Raw genomic sequence first — 16185 nt, forward strand, 5'->3', positions numbered from 1 at the left:
AGGAAATTATTAAGCATTGCCAGCTAACCCATGACACATAATTAATTGACAACTCTTTGTAATCATTATCATCACTCTCATCAATAGTTCGCCTTTACCCCCAAAAAGGGACTGGGGTAGGATATTAAAAACTGAAAGAGGGAAGGAATTTCCATGTAAGATTTTTGCATGTTTGAAATTGCCATGTGTGACACAAACAAATTTAGTTACCTACTTACCTGTCTCTATTTGTATGCTTACAGGAATGCTGTCTTTGTATCCTTCTTTTTCTGTTTTAACTGTAAAATTATACAACAAGCCTGGGCTCAAACTGGAAAATTCTGCCATTTCTTTTTGGACTTTTTGGACCTATATAGCAAAAGAGAGGGGGTATTTTCCTTGGGGCTTTGTAAATGTCTGTGTGTGTATCTTCATGTTGGTGTTTACACATATGCTCAGTGACAGACAACTCTTGCAGTCAACTTGTAATGTGACTTCATTCTGTGCATATTAATCACTTGGTGGTTTATGGAGTTGGACTATGCATCCAGTGACACACAACACAAAAGTATTACTTTATCTTGGAAATATAAAGTCCCAATACATACTATAGCAGTGCTCCTTGTTCTCTGATGTGGCAGATCAGCATTTTATTTTCATTGTGCCAGGAACAAGTACCATAGTTATGCCATTGGCTATAACTGTTGCTTTCTTTTCTGAAACTTGCTTGCTTATATATCACTGTTGTTTTAAAACGTACCATGGAAGTACCTGCACAGTTCATGCATATGACTTCATACTGCTGAAAGTTTCCAGATGCCTGATCCCAAATAATCTGTATTGAAATATCTGTAACTCTGCCTTCACGTACATTTAGTGGAGCTGCAAGACCTACAAGATATATTAAACATCCACATTGCACACTGGAATTTTTCATGTCATAAGGAAAAGATGAAGTGGATGAATGTTTAAGCCCCTTGGATTCCAGCCATTACCCAAATGCACTAACACAAACATTTCACCAATTTTCTGCTATAGCACTCCAATTTATGAGTTTTCAAAATTAGTTATGAAAGAACTGCTGGAGTAGCAGTACAGGCAGCACAGAAATATTTTAAATGGCAGAAAGGGCACATTGCATACTTACCTACTCATCTCTCTATCTCCTTAAGCAGAGATAGCCAAATTCTAAATTTTGGGGTGTACAATTACGTTTAACTGCCATCATGGAGTAGTGGTTTGAGCACTGGACTAAGACTCTGGAGACCAGAGTTCTAATCCTGGCTCAGCCATGAAACCCTACTGGGTGACCTTGGGCAAGTTTTATTGTCATTTTATTGTCTAAACATTCACATACAAGGAGACAGGGAAATTTATTACTGAAAAGGAATATGGTAGGCAACCATAAAACATCTATGTAACCCTTTCTTTTTCTTCCTTCCTTCCTTCCTTCCTTCCTTCCTTCCTTTTTGCATTCTCTGCACTGTAGCATGAATGTATCAAGGCACATGAAGTATTAAGGACCATATAGTCTTAATAAGCATCTAGCTATCTGCCTATAATCACTGATTGCATCAAAGACCTCAAATATCACTATACAGAGAACATGCACTAGCACAAACCTTTCACAAACAATTTTCACCTGTTGCACTTCCAAGTAAACACAGCATCATATTATATATTTAGGGCTAACATGACTAAAGACCTTGTTTTACAAAATTAACTATGCTCATGAAATCCCATATAGATATTAATAGATTTTAATAGCTGTTAAGACAATAATAAATCAGCAATGACAATGTGTATCAGCTACTGTTAACAACATAATTTAATTAGAAATGGTCCATATCTTGTTATAACCCCCAAAATATATGGACTAGACAACTTATATAAAAAACAATTTGATATTGAACTACAGAAATGCACTCATATAACTTACATGTTCTAACAGCTCGCAGATGATATGGAGAACTTAACACATAGCCACTGGTTGTAGAAACAAAGAAATCATATTCTGTGCCTGGAATTAAGTTTTCTATGGTTACTTTTCCATCAGTTGATAAAGTCAATGATTCATTAGGGCCTCCTTTACATATAACATGTATGCCATCAGCAATTCCAGCAGTAGGCATTTGAACAAATAACACCACAGAATTATTGTGAATTTCATATGGGATGACAATTTGTGCTGGTTTTGGTTCTAGAATGGTAATTTTAAAAAAAAACAAAATTAAAATATTATTTTACAAACAGCTGAAAAAGAAAATATTAAACATGGATGAGAAATTATAATACAGGACAATATAAACTAGTGGATACTAGAAATGGTTTGTTATATATTAGGTTACAAACTGAATATATATTCTTCTTGAGCTGCAGTGTTGCACATCTCATTCACATCAATGGAACTAGTTCAATACCTATATAAGCTGCACTTAAATTCCATGATTCTGCTCTAGTTGTGACTGTCAACTGGATTTATCCCATTTTTCTTTCTATAAATACCTTTAAAAGCTGGTATGACATATATTCCTCTAGCTTTCTCAGTAATTTAAAAAATTACATGTGCCAGTGTCAGTAGTAAATTTTGGAAAAGGACCCAATACACTGAAGCAGAAAGGCATGAATAAATAAATGAATAAATAAATTGAAAAATTGCCTCAGCCATTCCAAGTGCAATCACAATACATACCTCCTTATTAATAAGTGTTCATAATTTTCATATTTGTGGTTGCAATGGTTGTATTTTTCATAGTATTTGTAATCCTTGAGTTCAGCTAAGGGCCAAAACAGATGGCTCTGAAGGGACAGCTTGATGCCACCCCTTTGAATGCTGGGTTTGAATGCCACCCCTTTGAATGCCACAGCCCCAACCCAGCTTTTTGCCAGCACAAAAAAGAATGGCAAATTGCTGCTCCTTTTTGAGCTGACAAAAAGCCGGCTTTTCCAGTGCCTTGCCAGCTTTGTGGCACTCCTGCAGCATGCTGCGTGTAAATGCTGCGCCACCAGAGCACCGCAAAGCTGACCCCCATGTGGTCGGCGGGCAGCATGACACTGACTTTGGGGCGTCGTTGGAGTGTGCAGTGTCTAAACACTATGCTCTGATACCACATTCGAGTCAGCACAAAAGGGTGGTCTGTATTGCCCCTAAGTAACATTACCTAAGAATAATGGTGATGCAGCATGTGCCTTGAATTAAGTCTACTTATCTACTTTTTAAAAAAAATCTATGATCTACTAAAATTCATAAACTTTAATCTTCAAAGATATAGCCATGTTAGTCTAGAAAATTAGTATGAGGAAGTAGAATTGTCTATGAAAGTTCATGCTACCAGCTTTTTTTTCAGTTAGAGGAGAAACAGCCCTGAGAGAGTTGGATTGGAGCTGCAGCAACTTCACACCATGGCTCCAATCTGCCTTGTCACTGGCCCTGAAAGTAGCAGCAAATTGCTGCTCCTTTTCACACTGGGAAAAAGCCGGCTTTTCCCACCCCACCCCTGCTTTACAGTACTCCAGCAATGTGTGGCATGTAAACGCCATGCAGCTGTAGTGCTCGGAAGCTGGCCCACATCTGGGCAGCTGGGTGGCTTTCAGGTGTCTTGGGGGTGTGCGGCATCTAAACTCCATGCCCCCAAGCTGCCAGGAAGCTGGTGTTTAGAGACAGTCTGTTTCACCCCTTAGTCTCAAAGGTGCTACAAGATTCCTTTGCATACAAACTTTAATCTTGTTCTCATTGCTTCTGTAGATAATGATAGCAACTATTAGTAACATATTACACTTGTGTTAACCCTTGAAAGTGAAATAAAACTATTTGATAAGTTGAATTTTTAACTCTGAATACATTTAAAACATCTTACTAAGGGTGCACTGAATACTATGCAGATCACTCTTATTTCCATTGGTCACAGTGGCCACTCCTATTTCATATGTCATTCCAGGAATTAGGTGTTCAATTTTAAATCTGTCTGTGTTGTTCACTAAAAATGACATGCTTTTGTCCTTGAATGTTGCAGTCTTTGCTTGAATATAGGATTCCTGGCCCTCTTGTGGTAGTTTCCAGTATACAGTTACATGGTCTTCTCCTACATCCTCTGGATAGATGAATACATTGGTAGGTGGGCTGACACCTAAGCAAATAAAGCAGCAACAACAACAACAATACTATAGTATAGTTTATTTATTTACTTGTTATTTAACCAAATTTTATAATGTTCCATATATCTAATATCTCTGAGCAGATAAGCGTTAAAACATTAAAGTATAGACAGTGAAATACAAAAATATTATATGTGTAATTTTGTTCTAAATGTATTAGTTAGTTATTGAAGCAGGCTATATATTAGTCAAACCTCTTTCCTTTTCATGGCCTTGCCTTGATACATCGCTCCCACTTGAGAAACACACAGTCACTGATGAAAAGTTTATACATTAACTCATTCATACAAAGTTTTCTTAAAAATAACTATTTTAAACACCCATATTTCTTGCTGGCTAAATTTGTAGGAGAATTACATCTGTAGAAATGTACATTCTGACATGAATATACTTCCAGAACTTTGCATTTTAATCACTACAAATATTAGAAAACATTAGTCACCAAATTAGGCCTCAATTAAGCCACTAATATTCTCTTCCATGAAGTCTGAGTTAGAATGTTCCCCTAGCACATATGTGTATCTGTGTGTATGTGTATCTCCTATATGCAGAACCAGTTATACCAAGTAGTGTACATTCTTTACAAAATTGAAATTACATACCCGTTATTACTATCATAGGATCTTCATAGCAGCTTAGAGTTCCCTGTCCAGACACACTCTGAAGATATAGCTGATACCGATGGTATGGTTTGACACTTCTAATAACAGTTGTAGTGTTGGTTTTTCCAAAAGGGAATGTTTCCCATTTTGCTACTTTGCTATCAAAGATGCTAACCAGGTAGTGATGAAAAGATGCATTGCATGAGCTCACCGGAATATCCCATTGCAAAACTATTTCTGATGATGTCACCTGTATTGCCCTTACATTGTGTAAATGTAATGGCCCTAATGGTTAAAAGATGAGAAAACATAATTCTAGTATGAAAGTACCTAATGGTAAAAACATTTGTCTGAAGAAGCAGTCTGAATATTTAAGCAGCTTAATGCCGGATATGGTGGCTCAGTAGTTAAGATGGTGACTCTGACGATCGCAAGGTTGGCAGTACAGACCCAAGCAGCATGTGACAGAGTAAGCGCCCATCACTAGTTCCAACTTCTGCCAACCTAGCAGTTTGAAAGCATGTAAAAGTGCAAGAAGATAAATAGGTACCACTTTGGTGGAAAGGTAACAGCATTCTGTGCAGTCATGCTGGCCACATGACCATGGGTCATCTTTGACAATGCTGGCTCTCTTGGCTTAGTAATGGAGATGTACCATCTCTTACAGTCAGACATGACTTGACAATCATGTCAAAGAAAAAAGTTTTACCTTTTACAGCTTAATGCCTGGAGACCCAAAGCAAGAAGCATTAAGGCCCCCCACTAAGCCTGGCCATCGCCATCTTATCTTTCAGGGAAGGGAGTGGACAGTATGCAGGCAGCAGGAGGAAGGACATCACCCCATTCGTTAGAGATCTGTGGTGATGCTCATCCAAATCCAACAGTAATTGTCTTTCTGTTTAAACCATCTTTTGAGTTGGAAGTGTGCTATTCCAGATATTTTTGACCTGCAACTCTCACTGGCCCAGCCACATAGTCAATGGTGATAGATGGGAGCTGCAGGCCAATACTGAGAGGACCACAGGTTCTTACTCTTGTTAATTATTTTCTATTTTTAAAAAAACTTTCCATGACTGATTCACCAGGTCTGTAACACATCTTTTGCATTTTAATATTGCTACAAGAGCCCTATTCAAGAATTCTAAACTAGCTGAAGTAAACACAAGAAGGGGAGACTGTTGTAGCCCACTTTCTTCAATGTTACTGATATTGGAAGGGGGTTAAAGCATTTCCTTTTCCTCGAGTGTTTACTTTAACTAGTTTGGAACATCTGAATAAGGAGGATTTTTTATGTATTATAATAGTTCATTCCAGAGACAATGTTGGAACAGTTTGTGCTCCAAACAAAGATAATGTCTGAATCAGAAATTTCATTCAGTGTTTTTAAAAACATTAACATCAAGACAGAAAACAACTTTTTTTAAAGGAATACACATATTAAATGGGTGTAAATAAGACTGATATTTTACTGCATTGCAACTTACTTGTTTCTATCATGATGACTGAATGTAGAGTAACTTGTGCTCCTTCAGGGTTCCTTGCCGATAACAAAAAATTATAAGAATGACCTGGGCACAATTCCAGAATTTTTGTGCACGTTGTATTTAGCATAAAAGTTTCAAAATATTGATCTGAATGTTCAAAATAGTATTTAATATTGATCTGAAAGCCTGAATGAAGCCAACCATTCAAACTGCTCCAGAAAAAGGTTGCTTCATTTGTGCCAATATCTTGCACTTTAAATGTGAAGTTTTCCGGAACAGAAGGTACTGAAAAGGACAATTTAAATTCTTTCAATTCAAATGCAAATGCTATGCAGGCAATTTTAATTTCTTGTTGTAAGAAGTTGTTTAGTAAAGTGTTTAATTACACTCATATTTGCAAATATATGGCAATGGAATATAGCAGAAAAAACCCACGAAGAAATAATCTGGACCAGCTGGATTTCTCTGGAAAGCATAACAATTTGTCTCATTTTCTGGTACCATTGCCATAGAATGGAGTTCAGATTTTCCAAGATATGGAGAACCATCTGTCCAAGAAAATTGCCCTTCCTCCTGGAAGAATCAAAATCAACATAAGTCATGTCTTAAACTACATTGTAATATTCATGAATTGCTTTCTACAATAGACCTAGGTACATTTTAGTAGCTGTTCTGCTTTGTCTTGTAGCTAAGTCACTACATATTTTACTATATCTATTATGGGGGGGGGGGGGGGGGAGGAGACCTGTCCTTTAATCATAACATGTTACTTTAAAAAGACACAATATTTTGCTGAGACTCCAGATTGTATAATAGTTTTCTAAAAAGTAAATACATCACACAAAAGATAGACTGCAGTGGCATCTCGCAAATTCAGAAATTTTATGGCATTAGTTTTTGTGAGTTCACTACAGCCTCTTCATCAGATGCATAAGGAGATCTATGGCGGGATACAAACCGCCGCTTTGTTAGTCCGCGGGGGAGCCAGAGCCTCCCTACGGCGCGACTCCCGCGCAGAGCGAAAAAGAAGCTCCAAAATGTGTGCGACGTAGCGAGGCGCCAGGGGCGCACTCGCTACGTCACAACGCCCGTGACACGTACGGACGCTCAGCGTCCAATACGTCAAGATGGTGGCGCCCATGTGGAAGGGGCGCCGCCATCTTGTACGTATAGAATACGTACTAGGGTTAGGGGGGTGCGGAAGCACCGCCCCTTCCTAACCCTAGTACGTATTCTATACATACTAAATGGCGGTATGTATCCCGCCCAAGTTTACTGTCTTTAGTAATCATTACTGAAATAATTATTAAAGTAATTACAGTATGTATTTTTAGCATTTCAGTATATTCTGATCCCACTGATTACATTCACTCACCCAAATATAGTATAATTTACTATGGAACAATTTATCAATTGAAATAATGCTTTGAGCATCTAATGAAATGAATTGTACTCCACAAAATCTTATTCTGTAGAAACAGTAGTTAGTCTATAACACACCACAAGTTTAGGGTTTTCACAGTGGTTTTTGCAATGATAACATGCATATCTAAAATTCCTGAAGTTCAGCTCTCTTTTTTTAAGTGGCAACATTAATAAGGCTATAAGCCCATAGTCCTTAGAAGGGTATCCTGAAGATCCTATGTTGCTTGTTTAATGTCCCCCTTAGGGATCAGAATGGTTGACAACTTATGAAGTTGTAAAAAGGTCTGTTCAGGTATTTGCCCAACCTCACAACTCTGCCAGAGAAGACAAAAAGGAAACATTCAGGTGGAGCTCCCTAGGTATACCAGAAGAGGCTGTGGGGGATCTGCAAGCCTTCTGTGTCCCTGTATATCACTAGGGGATGGGGCAGGGGAGAACTACATGAGCCCTGGACAGAGCTCATTCTGCAACCATATTGCTTGCCCTACAGTTGAAAGAATCTTGCGATAATAACTGTAATACTCCTTTAGGTAGTGTTGTTACTGCTATGTACTTATGTCTAGCCATACATCCTAAATGTACATGAATTTAATTGCTATGTGGAGTAAGGCCTGTTTGGTGTTTTGATGTGAGATTGCTTGGGAATATTGGGTGATAAGCATTTATAATTTAACACAAGCTTCAAGGGAGTATTTGTCTCCCTTGAAGCAGAAATTTATATTTTATTTTACAAGCAGATCACATACTAAATCAATAACAGATGTAAGTTTGAATTCATGTTTCTGCAAGTCTACAGTGGCTCTAATAAAATACCAACTGAAATATAACATACTGACCTTAATATCATTTAGATCTGTCCATAACATGATTATTTGATTGAATGACTGCAGAAAAGAAGTCAGAAATATATGTTCTTCTTTACTTCTTACATCAACAAGGTGTGCTCCACTTGAAAATAATCTACAGTGTTGTTGTGCCATGTTCCAAGATTTGCTTTCTTTACTTACTTTATAGCAATTCTGTTTGAAAGCTGTCCAACCATCTGAACACAAACCTAAAGATGGGCATGTAGTTACATGAATTTCAAGGAACTAATTCAATTACATAAAAAGTAAAAAAAAATCAAATTACTATTTAAGGAATTTTTTAATAGAATAAACAGTAAATCATGCATACTTTCCATTTTATTGAAATAAATGTGATCAGTAAAATTTTATACAAGTCTCCTGTAATATGATTCTTTTATTTCTATATATAGTGCAATAATAAACACTGCATTCACACAGAATTTTACAGATTTAAAGCATGAAGAGCATTAATAAGCTTCTTTATACTTCATTAGTAAATTACTATGCAAGCCAGCAAGGTCTAGTGTTTGAAAATTGGACTATGACTCTGGAGATCAGGGTTTGATTCTCTGCTTAGAAATTGATTGGGTGTCTATACTCTCAGCCCCAGAAAACCCACAGATAGATTTGCCTTAGGGTCCCCATAAGTCAGAAATGACTTGAAGGCATATAGCAACAACAACAACAACAACAACAAAACCTATTGTGACAATCGCAAATACCAGTGAACTAATGTTTACTGCTTTTAGCCATAGACCATTAAAGAAGCCATTTGAAACATAGAAGTTTATCGCACGGGCCCTAAAACAGGCCCATTGTGCACGGAACAGGATGGGGCTAAGAAATGTATTTTACTGCACGAGGGAACGCCGCCGCTGCCACTGCCGCCGAGCATTCCAATTGCATCCTCTCTCCGTTCCAGAGGGCGCAATTTCTGAGAAGTGTTCTAAAGCATTCTCAGAAATCGTGCCCTCTGGAACGGAGGGAGGAAGCGACTGGAACACCCGTTGGCAGTGGTGGCGTTCCCTCATGCAGTAAAATACACTTCTTAGCCCCATCCCATTCTGTGTGTGCCCATGCGCGCACATGTTTTGTAACACAACAGGCCTGTTTTAGAGCCCATGCGATAAACTTCTCAGTATTAGACCCAAAGATGAGCTAATGTGAGGATGTACATGAAAGGAAAGTATGCTATATATTTCTGCCTGCTGTTACCAGTAAGACCCCCTCCCAGGTTCTTGTACAATATGGGATGGGGTGTGAAATGGAGAAGAGGCGGGAAACTTTGCTTTCATGTGGATGTGGAAGTGGGTCTGTGGGTGAGTGCCTTCAAGCCACCTATTGAGGTATGGTGCCCCCATGTCTTTCCCAGGGTTTTCTTAGGCAAGGAGCACTCAGAAGTGGTTTTGCCACTTCTTTCCTCTGAAATATAGGCTACAGTACCTGGTTCCCATTCAAGTACTAGCCAGAGCTGACCCTGTCTACTGTAGTTTCCAAGATCAGATAAAATCTGGTGTGTTTTAGGGTATTTAGGCCCTTTCTTTTCTTTTAGGGTATTTAGGCCCTTAAATTAACTGATCTTAAGATTTTAGCCATTGAATTTTGAGACTTTTCTGAAACTAAGGTAACTCACTTGCAATCCATATATTTAGAGATACTCAGAGTTTAGCTGGATTAACAACAGCCAGTACTGTACACTAAGACCATTACTATGCCTTCCTGTTCTGAGGTGATCAGAAAGATCCAAACCCAATCAGAAAAATATATCTACATTTTACAAACATCAATGGAGTTCTCATTAAACAATTTTCCCATTCTGTCTATTTAAGTGAGTTTAGGAAGGGGGGTATGCTGCAGTTAATTTTTAAATAATTTTCAGAAATATTTATGTACTTATTTATATATTTAAATCTTTTTGTCTGGAGTCAGACCCAAGGTAGCTGACAGAAGGAAATCAATTAAAATATACCCATGCCATTTTTAAAACACTTAACATTGTCACAATTAGAACAATATAAAATTAATTTAAAACAACAGAAAGGTAAAAATAAATAAAATACATCACCCCAATATGAAAGCCTCCATGGCACAGTTAAAAACCTGCTTAAAGGAAAAGGTTTTTGTCTGACAGTAAAAGGGAAACAGGGAGGGTGTGAACCTATCCTCCCGTAATAAGGCATTTAAGAGGTGAGAACAGCCCACCACTGGAATAAAATAAAACTGCTAAAATTAAACTTTTAGAAGCTTTTAGTTTTTAATAAAATAACTGAACAATTTCAGTAGGATAATGAATATGGTCCTCACAATCAGGAATTTTATACATCAATCAAGCTGAGAACCCTTAAAATATGATAGAAGTTAATATTTTCTTCATTGTTTCTTTAGTGGTTATCTAGCTGCAACTTGTGATACATTTTAAATTATAGACCATAGGCCAATGCAATTACATGTTGTTCTTATGTCACAGTAAATAACAGTCCAATCCATCTCAATGGGATTTACTCCTTGGTAAGAGTGCTTAGTAAAGGCTTATAGCTGCACAATAAAGCGAAGATGGAATCATCTTTATTTTTAAATGTTTGTACCATTACTCTTCCTTCTGTTCCTTCTTTACAAAAATTCAGAAGCATGTGCATAGGGTTCCAAGTGGTTCATTTTTCTGCTTGGTGAAAAACAATGTTAGATGTTCTCAGGACAGTAAGAATGACAACAACAACAAATTACCATACATACCTGTTTCAATTTGAACATCCAGTGTCTGAGATACATTTAAAAAATCCAAGTGAAGCTGTCTAAATATCAGAGTAAAAGTGTAAAGTGTTGCTGGAGTCAGGTCAGTCCATTCATAGAAGACGTCATCGTGTTTAAATATCCGAGAAATGTTATTATGTGAAATTTCAACAGAAAAATCACTAGCTGATGTATTCCAGTGAAACAATACACTAGTGCTTGTTGCATGCGTTTTTATAATACTGCTGGCAATCCCACCTATAACAGACATATAGGACAATGAGGTTCGTTATTAGAATATTTCAACAAACTAGGAGGAAAATATTGAATGTGTTTCATTCACGTGTGCATATGTGATGCAGTGGCCCTTGTGGTCTCTTCCAACTCTACGATTCTATGATTCTATGATTCAGTGGTTTGAGCATTAGACAAGTCTGGAGATCAGGGTTTGATTCCTTGATTTCCATGTAAACTCACTGGGTGGCTTTGAGCAAATCACCCAGTCAGCCCCAGAAAACACCATCATAGAGTTGTCAGAAATAACTTGAAGACACACAACAAGAACATGAATGTATGCAGGGAGGAAGGCAGGCAGACACATATGCAAAATGTATAGAACAATCCACTACAATCCTCTCTCCACATTAGTGGGAATTAGGGGATCAAGACCCCTGTGGATGTGAAAAAACCATGAATTAACACACACACCCCAGGGCAGTCATTTCTAGGGTGGGAGGAGTGGGGAGACAGGAGCGGTCCTTTCCTCCACCCCTCCCAACCTGGAAAGGCTCAAGCCTTCAGGGGAAGTAAGTGCTCCCTTCCTCCAGCTCCTAAGTTTACCTCTCCCTCCCTGAGACACTTTCCCTGCCTGATTGCTCCCTGGGCAGCCCAGGGAGCAATCTGGCAAGGAAAGGTAGGAGGAGAGTTGACCATGCGAATAATCAAAACCACAAATCTCAAGGCCGTGACTGTGGAGGAAGGACTGTATAACATTATGAAAGATGCTGTACTAATTCTAGTGACACAGAAGCATGTTGTGTATCGTACTACACTCTTAAAATGTTGCTATTTCATTTTAACTGCTTTGGCTGTTGCATTCCAGGATTTGTATTTTAGGAAGGGGCATTTAGAATATTCAGTCAGAGACCTCTAAGGCCTCACTGAACTACAAACCCCAAAACGCAACAGGAGGCACTCAATGCAGTTAAAGTGGGATAGCAACGTTTTAAGAGTGTAGCATGATAATCTACACTGTGATGACAACAATCGATTGATACATGTTGCATAAAAGAATAGCAAAGAGCAACTGAAAGTGCACTGCAGATATGAAACTCATTGTAATACCAAGTTGATGATAAAAACGTTTTTCCCTGTCCTTTTGAATCTTTACTACAAATCTAATAGGAGACAATTCTAAAAGTAAACTTTGCATTGGTTTACATACATGTCTTGAATGATTTCGAATATAGAATCTTCCCATTCTTCAGTGACTGTACCATCACATCATATCTCTTCTCTTCTTCAAGCAGAATTGTAACATTCTGTGCTTTTACTTGAGTGGTGAAAACACTTTCCATATTCTGTGTTTGAAGAAGGATTTAAAATGTTATTTTAAAAATAAATATAACACTGTATCTTAGGTAGCAATCCTAAACATACTTGTTTGTGTTGTTACTGTGTGCCTTCAAGTCATTTCTGACTTACAGTGACCCTAAGGCAAACCTATCATGAGGTTTTCTTGGCAAAATTTGTTGAAAGACTGTTTGCCTTTGCCTTCCTCTGATGCTGAGCGAGTGTGACTTGCCTAAGGCTACCCCATAGGTTTCCATGGCTGAGCAAGGATTCAAAACCTGGTCTCCACGTGTCTTAGTCCAATGCTCAAACCACACCACACTGGCTCTCAGGCACACTTACTAGGAAGCAAATCCTATTAGAGAGAGTGGAATTTGCATCTGAGTAAATATGCCTGGGAGGACTGCATCATCAATTGGTATTTTCAGTAACACTGTGACTGTATGTACCAAGATGCTTAATTTTATGTGAGACCAGAGCCAGTAATTCATGAAATGACGTCGATCCCTACAGACTGTGTCCTGAAGGCAATGGAGTACATGGTTTCTGCTGACTCTCCATTAAAGAAGGCTTACAATGACAACTGTCTAACAAAGAGCCAGGAATATATTAGAGTGACTTAATTTAATTATACATTAATTATAATAATCAAAAGATGATTCAGGAATTTACTTCACATTAAATACCTCTCATCTTTTAACAAGCACATTCATTTTGACATCTGCATTAGCTTTCAATTTGTTTTTGGGCCCTGTTCAACGTGCTTCTTATGACCAAGATTACCTGAGCGTTGATTAAAGAAAAGAGGCTCTCCTGGAGAAAATAATCATGGGCTTTACCACACAATAGGTTTGTTCTTTGTGTGTACATGTGCACATGCCTTCAAGTGGCCTGTCTATACAAGAAATCAAAAACACTATGGCATGGATTCTGACTTTCGCTTTTAAGGATATATCTATATACCTGAGCATCTTATCTAGTTCTTTCATAGCTGCCCTTGCAAGTCTTGTCTAGTCTAGTCTTCTTGACTACAATCCCAATTTGGATTAATGACTGTGTCTAGGTATACAAAATCTTTAATTATTTCAATGTCCTAATTACCCAATTTAAAATTATATATATCATCTGTGATCTTCTTTCTTTTCTTTCTTTTCTTTTTTTTTTTTTTTTTTTTTTTTTTTTTTGTAAAAATGTAACTCCTTTTTTCATGCATTCAATACTTGATAGAATATGGTCTGTTCTGCTGATTTTAGGTTATTTATTATTCTGTTTTTTATTTGTAGGCAAGAGAGTTTACTAGCAGCACTCAGACAGCATTTCTTTTGGGAAGGGGCATATAAAAAGCCCAACAAGTTTAATTCATCTTCCAACAGTAATCTTATTATTCAAGAGATGTAAAGATGAGACTTCCCTGTGGAACTGAAGGCTGTTGTAATAAGTTTTCTTCTGTAAGTATTTATTTTATGTTCACAGAATTATAGTTATACATTTTGTTGTCAAAGATTAAATTCTATCATCTACCTACCTACCTATTTATTACTCTCATCCCCCAAACTAAGACACAGCAATTCTTTCTTCTAAACTTTCTAAACTTTCTTTTGGACATCCAATACATCATCTCCAACATTTTTTCCAATATCTTAGGATCAACCTATGGAAATATGTAATTATGAATTATTCAGCATACCTTCTGAATAAAGTCATCTGTGAGATGGTATGTTACAGCATAAATGTCTGGATGCATTCCTTTAGGAAATTCTGACCATTCTAACAAAACTGGTCTAGAAGATTTCTTTATCTGCTCACACATCAGACTACTAGACACCTGCAATGTAAAGGGAACAGTATATGTCAGTCAGAATAGCAAGTGATATATTTTGAGGGCAGAAAAAATTAAAGTAATTAATAAACTATGCATAATTCTGTGAAGTCAAAGGCTTTCATGGCTGGAATCCGTAGTTTTTTTGTGGGTTTTTCGGGCTATGTGGCCATGTTCTTGAAGAGTTTCTTCCTGACGTTTCACCAGCATCTAAGCATTCTCTGAAGATGCCAGCCACAGATGCTGGTGAAACGTCAGGAAGAAACTCTTCTAGAACATGGCCACATAGCCCGAAAAACCCACAAAAAACTATGCATAATTCTGCACATCACTTATCAATGTTGCCAATGTTGAAACTTAACTGAGGCCTGTTACAGACTGCCAAAATAAAGCTGCTTCGGGTCTCTTTGGAGGTATGCTGTTTAAATGATGTATGCATCCTAAGAATCCGGAAGCTGCACCAAAGCTGCACTCCAGTGTTTAGGAATGGAGTGTGGCTTTGGCACGACCTCTGGATTCTTTGGACCCATGCATCATTTAAATAGCATACCTCCAAAGAGACCCGAAGCAGCTTTATTTGGGCAGTCTGTAACAGGCCTATATTTCTCTGATTACTTGGGTTTATAAAATTCATTTAAGTACTGTATTCCAAGAGAAATATAGTACTTAAATATAGTATTTACAGAGACTGAAAAATGAAACGAACTTCCAAATATGTCCATATCAGCAAGACTAGCTTATATTTAGGTTATACAGCTTGCAAAGGTGCATAAGTGTTCTTAATAGATTTAGGGCACCATAGAAATGACATGTTCCAGGGTTTTATCAGCTACATCTTAAATTCCAAGTTGCCAAGTGTGTGAAGTTTATGTTGCATCTCCTATTGAAAGAATCTCTTATATTTCTCTGATAAAATGCATTGTTTTTCATGTAAGCCAATAAATGCATGTTGTTCACACAATGATATAGACAAAAGCAATCTTAGAGAAGCTAGATGAATTCAATAAAAGATTTACAAGCTTCCAATACATAACTGAGATCATAAGCTGAGGTCCTACAGAAAATTTCTACTGCTTTCTTTCTGTACTCTGGAAAACTTGTCATTCTGTTAAAGGCAAAGCACACTTGCTTTGACATAAACCCTATAAAAATCCCATCCCTAACTATGTTGGTGGTCAAAATGGAGGAGGTTATGTAAGTCTTACCTGAAATATGTACTGTGCTACAATCAATAGCCAAATTACTTTGTCCATAGATTGTGACTGCTTTGGCTTCCAGAGTTTGGTGTAAGTCAGCATCTCAACCACTTCCATTCAAATTGTGTCTGAATACTTTCAGGGGGGAAACAAGATAGGGTTTAATACAAGTGTAGCTTCTGCCTTTCATTAATCTTGCATTACATTTCCAGTACAGAACTTCTATAACAATATATACATAATGAAATGCCAATAATCATAAATGGAAATGAAAGATGGTAGTCATTAGAAAGTGAGGAAGACTGCACACCAGATGGAGAGACTCAAACAAGGAGCCCATGGCCCTGAGTCTACAGGACCTGAGCAGAGTGGTTG

General features: G+C 37.6%; 1 protein-coding gene across 2 annotated transcripts in view; it reads right to left on the reverse strand.

The window, feature by feature from the left end:
• The window catches only part of LOC149312145 (phosphatidylinositol phosphatase PTPRQ-like), a 136625-nt gene extending 120758 nt beyond the window's left edge, over nt 1-15867 (reverse strand). For both annotated transcript variants that reach the window (XM_089526810.1, XM_089526809.1), the window contains exons 1-12: nt 15820-15867; nt 14483-14620; nt 12668-12803; nt 11227-11481; nt 8482-8699; nt 6607-6793; nt 6221-6505; nt 4737-5021; nt 3837-4106; nt 1919-2179; nt 740-870; nt 219-348 (exon numbers count right to left, since the gene is read on the reverse strand). In XM_089526810.1, coding sequence (XP_089382936.1) covers nt 219-348; nt 740-870; nt 1919-2179; nt 3837-4106; nt 4737-5021; nt 6221-6505; nt 6607-6793; nt 8482-8699; nt 11227-11481; nt 12668-12803; nt 14483-14620; nt 15820-15867 — 2344 coding nt within the window. The remainder of the gene's footprint in view (nt 1-218; nt 349-739; nt 871-1918; nt 2180-3836; nt 4107-4736; nt 5022-6220; nt 6506-6606; nt 6794-8481; nt 8700-11226; nt 11482-12667; nt 12804-14482; nt 14621-15819) is intronic.
• Between the last annotated feature and the right edge of the window lie 318 nt (nt 15868-16185).

This window comes from Sceloporus occidentalis, unplaced genomic scaffold (genome assembly GCF_023333645.1).
Source record: "Sceloporus occidentalis isolate IW3139 unplaced genomic scaffold, rSceOcc1.0.p SCAF_5, whole genome shotgun sequence".
Classification (NCBI taxonomy): Eukaryota; Metazoa; Chordata; class Lepidosauria; order Squamata; family Phrynosomatidae; genus Sceloporus; species Sceloporus occidentalis.